The 5657-nt window shown below is 44.4% G+C and overlaps 1 protein-coding gene across 2 annotated transcripts; it reads left to right on the top strand.

The window, feature by feature from the left end:
- The first annotated feature begins 592 nt into the window (after window positions 1-592).
- Window positions 593-5155, top strand: lrrc4.2 (leucine rich repeat containing 4.2). Of its 2 annotated transcripts, none has more exons than XM_017406208.3 (2): window positions 593-1670; window positions 2027-5155. In XM_017406208.3, the coding sequence occupies exon 2, from the start codon at window positions 2148-2150 to the stop codon at window positions 4146-4148; it is 2001 nt and encodes a 666-aa protein (XP_017261697.1). In that variant the 5' UTR covers window positions 593-1670; window positions 2027-2147; the 3' UTR covers window positions 4149-5155. The 2 variants fall into 2 exon arrangements, with proteins under 2 accessions (XP_017261697.1, XP_037834410.1); XM_037978482.1 differs by having other exon boundaries at window positions 593-1885.
- The last annotated feature ends 502 nt before the right edge of the window (window positions 5156-5657 follow it).

The following is a 5657-nucleotide window of genomic DNA, read 5'->3' as shown; positions in this document are numbered from 1 at the left end:
AAAATGAAACACTCAACAAACTGTGTCTTCCATGAGGAAAGAAACTGCAGTGCAATCTATCTCCTGTGGAAAACTCTGCCACACTCCTGCGCTGAAGACAGCGATAGAGAGAAAATAACAGACAACGCAAAACAACTCTGCAGCTGGAATTGAAAGCCTGACCTTTTGTCTCTATATGACACACTGGAAAGGGAGGTTTTTAATTTTGTCAATTGGTTGTGAAGAGGTAGCGTCTAGACAGCGAGTTGGGAGGACTGACATGAGACAGAGTTTGAGTGAAGAAAGAAGGCTAGGACCAGAACATGTGAGAAACTTAAACAGAAGAAAACAGAAAGAGAAGTGAAGATAGTTACAGTGAAGGGAGGGAGAAGCAGGGATAAGGGAGTGATGGGGGGTTTGAATGTGTTAATACACAGAAGCACTGCATCAAACCAATGCACTGCTCTGAGGCTGGCTGAGCAGCTGAGAGGAGTGCGTCAGCAGTGCATTCACGTTCCCACTGAAGGACAAAAGGAGGGGGCAGAGCGTGCATCTTAGCTGCCTGCAACACCAACACACATTGAAGAAGGGGGGGGGGGCAAATAAAAGCAAGAGATTGGAGAATAAACAAGAAGAAGAGATGAGGATAAGAATGCTGGTCCTGCTGTTTCTGTGACGGTGGGCTGGCTGTGAGAGCGCTCGCGTGGCTTTCCATCGCTCTCTCATACACTCTCCTTCACACACTCTATCTTTCTCCTGCTCTTGATCTGTCAGTGGTTCTTTCTCTCCTTCTTTCAAGCTCTCTCATTCCCTCTCTCTCTGTGTTTTACTCCGACTACTGCAGTAGTCCACCAGCAAGCCGCAAGTCTGACAGCCTCACACATGGCTTACTGCCACAACTTACTACCTCAACCCTGGAGAAAAGATTAACAAGTACGAAAGCAGAGGGACCCCGCAGGAAACCATCCAGGGGACAAAGAAAGAGCGGAGAAAAGAATCCTCAACACCTTGCTCTGTTTATGGATACTGATACGGAACCCACTTCCACTATCATCCTCTCAGCGTCATCCTCTCTCTCCTCACATTGCAGAAGAGGACAAGAGTGCTCTGTCCCTCCTCCGTCAGCTTTTGCGAAGCTCCGACAGTGCAGCGTATTCCCATCTTCCCCCCCCCGCTCAGCGCCACCATCTCTCCCACCACCCTCAACCCCCCCTCCCCCCAGGAGGAATAGACGGATTACTGCTAACTGTGCACACGGCAGCATGCAGCTGCTCTGACCAGGGCCAGCCCAACATTGGGAGGAAGCAAGAGGAGCGCAGAGGATGACAGAAGAGGGGGATGACTGTGCCGGGAGTTCTTTAGCCTTTTTTTGTCTCTCAGCCTCTGTCACAACAGGGCTAATCAGTGACCGACAAGCCCTTGGCAAAGTCACAGTAAGGGAGGTCTCTCACCCAAACAGGCGACCAACCAACGAGCCAACATATGGACCAGATGCTGACAGAAAAGAGGATTTTTTTCCTTTAAATTTCAGTTACTCACCTTTTTTCCTCCTCTTCTGTTGCAATTAACTGCATAATGGATCATTGTGATTTATCCACAGCGGAGCTGCATCTTGGAATCTGCAGCTTAGCAGGGGGGAGTTTGTAGAGGATCCAGACACCGGCTAAGACTTCATGGCCTTACCTTTGGCTGTGAGTATTTTCTAAGCTGTTCTGAGTCTTAAATATCAGGAGCCATTTTGTACCCTTGACTAATAGAGGGCCACATCACTTTTTTCAAAAGGAATGGAAAAGAAAACATTTATCTTATGTCATTCAATGAAAAGGAATTATAAATAAATGTGATGCACTACTGCTGTTTTTAACTTCTGGAAAACAGCAAAAGAGAGCACTTTAAAACTAATGAGGTAAGTCACTAGTGCTGTTACTCAACCTCTTTCTCACATTGCTGCTTTGCTTTTCATCTGCTGTTTCACTTTTAATAATCTCTCTCATTCTGTCTCCTGTCTGTTTCTCCCTTCATTCCTTCACATAAAATGTTGATGCAGAATCTTCCTGCACTGTCGATGGAACTTGGGAGCCTCGAGTTGCTCCAGCCAGGATAGGGCGGTCTGTCCTTTGGTGTGTCCCGTCTCCCCCCACCATGCAGAATAATGAGCCCTCTACACCATGAGTCCGTTGGGCCAGGTTAGTGTGCAGCCTACCTGGAACACAGCCCTGCTCGCCGTGCTCTCTCTCATGGTGCCTGCTCTCAGTATATGCCAGTCCACGGGCCCTGAGATGGGCTCAGTTAACACACAAAACTGTCCAGGTGTGTGCTCCTGTACGAACCAGCTCAGCAAGGTGGTGTGTACACGCAGAGGCCTGATAAGGGTCCCCCCGAATATCCCAGCCAACACCAGATACCTGAACCTAATGGAAAACAGCATAGAGACTATACAAGCAGACACATTCAGACATCTGCATCATCTGGAGGTACTGCAATTGGGCAGGAATGCTATCAGGCAGATTGAAGTGGGAGCATTCAATGGCCTGACTAGTCTCAATACCTTGGAACTATTTGACAACCGATTAACAGTCATACCAAGTGGAGCTTTTGAGTATCTGTCAAAGTTGAGAGAGCTGTGGCTTAGAAACAATCCTATTGAGAGCATCCCCTCTTATGCCTTCAACCGTGTTCCCTCACTCATGAGACTGGACCTGGGGGAGCTGAGAAAGTTGGAGTACATTTCTGATGGGGCATTTGAGGGTCTTGATAACCTTAAGTATCTAAATTTGGGGATGTGCAGTCTAAGGGAGTTTCCAAATTTGTCACCTTTAGTGGGATTAGAGGAGTTGGAGATATCAGAAAATGTTTTCCCAGAATTGAAGCCTGGGGCCTTCCATGGGCTTAGGAATTTACGTAAACTTTGGATTATGAACTCTGCCATAACAAATATTGAAAGGAATGCATTTGATGACATCACAGCTTTGGTGGAACTCAATCTAGCCCATAATAATTTATCATCCCTTCCCCATAACCTCTTTACCCCTCTACAGTACCTAGTAGAGCTACATCTACACCACAACCCATGGCGCTGTGACTGTGATGTAGTTTGGCTCTCTTGGTGGCTCAGAGAATACATTCCCACAAATTCCACCTGCTGTGGACGCTGCCACACCCCAGTCCACATGAGAGGAAGATACTTGGTAGAAGTTGATCAGACTACTTTTCAGTGTTCAGCACCAGTCATACACGATGCTCCAAGAGATCTGAACATTTCAGCAGCAAGAGTGGCAGAACTGAAGTGTAGCACAGCTGCCATGAGCTCAGTACGATGGCTTCTCCCCAATGGGACTGTGTTAACCCATGGCTCAGCTCATCCAAGGATATCTGTTCTTAATGATGGGACACTCAACTTCTCCAATGTTCTCCCATCAGACACTGGAATCTACACATGCATGGTGAGCAACATGGCAGGAAATTCCAATGCCTCTGCCTATCTAAACGTCAGCAATGCTGAACTTAACACATCCAATCTGTCCTACTTTACAACTGTAACAGTGGAAGTGTTGGAGCCTAAGGTGGAAGAGACCCCTAAGCCTAAGCCCACAGTCCCTGCCTCACCCTCTGTCTTTCAACCTGTCTTTATCTCCACACCAACTGTGCTTTTCCAAAATACTCAGACTCCAAGGCAGGTGTCAGTTCCCACTGCCAGAGTCCCTAGTGGGCCAGCTGCCAGTCTGGATGAGGTGATGAAAACCACAAAAATCATAATTGGCTGTTTTGTAGCTGTTACCTTGCTGGCAGCTGCCATGTTAATAGCATTCTACAAACTGCGCAAGAGGCATCAACAGAGGAGTACGGTGGCAGCAGCCAGGACCATAGAGATCATACAGATGGAGGAACAGGTTCCTCCTGTTCCACCACCCACATCTGGATCTAGTGGCTCTGATGACACAGGCTTGGTACTGCCGACATTAGTGGAACACAACAGCAACACATTTAAGCCTGGCTATGTGTCATCTTCATCCTCATCGCGACAAGGGAGCTACGGAGCCCATTGGACTCAGAACAATTCTCTTCACCGCTCAGTCAGGCATCATCACAGCCACATCAGCACCATCGCTGATCCTTACGTCATTAAAACTACTCACGGCAAGGAGAAGGTTCAGGAGACCCAAATCTGAGCAACTCTCTCTGTGGATCTGTCTTAGACTCTGCTCAATCTCATCTTCTCTTCTCTGCTCACAGGTCCATGCAATAGAATGCACAAAGAGCAAAACTGTTACTTTCTTTTGTACAAATATGTGCAAAACATCTTTTTTCCCCTTGTACATGTCTATACATAAGTATATAAATATGAAAAAAAATATAAATATATATATATAAATGAGCCTAAAGTCAGACAGTGGTAAAACATGCAGATTATACTAGAAAAAAGGTACTTTGAAACTATTTTCTAACTGGTGACTTCTATTTAAAAAAAAAAAAAAATAAACTGCTTTTCTGACTGAAAGTTAAAGGTGGTACTGTCTAATGTAAGAAAAGGGACATTTAGTTTGTTTTTGATCAATATTTAGAACATGGTTTAAAAAAACACCTTATAAAGGCATCGGTTTCTAAATACAGTCCAAATGTGTGCACCAGTATTTACTTTGCCAAATATTATATGCAATGAAATGGTATTTCCAGATCAAGAAACCTAAAAAAGGCACATAAGCAAAAGACACAAACATTTGTCCAATAGCAGCAAAATGGCACAGATAGATTGTGCTGTTCAGTAGCTATCAGCCAAATGCTTTTGGACTGCAGTGAATATCTGCAGCTAAGGTTTAACCCTTTGTTGGCTGAGGCAAAGTTGTGTTTCTTTGAGAGTGCCAGTGCTTCTTTGTAGTGTGTCTAAGCGTGTTTTTTTAGTGTGCACAAGATTCTCCACTGGTTCAACTGACAAAAAGTGAAATGCAGTCTAATAACAGTTGTTGCAAAATGTTTTTTTTCTGCTATTAGTTGCATATGTTTTTCTTTGGTTTTGACATGCTTCTTAATGGCTTGTGTAGTGTTTAGGGCTAATTTAGTAATGCATTACTGCAGTTGCCTGACTTGTCTCTGCAAGGGCTCATTCCGATGCTAATTTTTCAAAAGAACAGACATGTGTTGCAGTGTTACAAGGCTTTGGTGACCATTCTGGGGGGGAAACCCAAATGATTGAAGTGAAACAAATGAATGTCTGGTGCTGGGGCTTTTCCATGGATATTGAAACATTACTTTGTGTTTTCTTTTTCTTTTTTTCTTTTTAGCAACACTATTTTTATGGAGAGACAATGAGGCTATGAAAAACAATAATGACAATAAAAAACTTTGATTTGTATTTCTCTAATCAGAAAGTGTTTCCTCTGATGCATTTTCTTCTCTCAGTATATTTATATGTGTGTAAGTTGTTTAGTCATAAAGGCTGGAGGCAGTAATGTAAGTGGTATCCCACACAAACCCCTATCTTACGGTCCTATGCATTTACTTAGTGTCTGCATGAATGGGTCTTTAAGTAATTGGTGTACAATGCTGCATTATACCTCACAGTGGGGCTCTATGCAGGTCAGATAGGCTGCTGGTGTTTAATGCCTCAGCTTAGTTCTTAACATTGATTTCTCAGTGACTGTAAAGGAGGAAAATACATGTATCACACAGTTCTACACAGC

Source organism: Kryptolebias marmoratus, linkage group LG11 (genome assembly GCF_001649575.2).
Source record: "Kryptolebias marmoratus isolate JLee-2015 linkage group LG11, ASM164957v2, whole genome shotgun sequence".
Lineage (NCBI taxonomy): Eukaryota > Metazoa > Chordata > Actinopteri > Cyprinodontiformes > Rivulidae > Kryptolebias > Kryptolebias marmoratus.
This window is presented reverse-complemented; position numbering and strand designations above follow the sequence as displayed.

Excerpts from the sequence above, each read along its gene's own strand:
- lrrc4.2 (XM_017406208.3), top strand. The coding sequence starts at position 2,148 with ATGAGTCCGTTGGGCCAGGTTAGTGTGCAGCCTACCTGGAACACAGCC.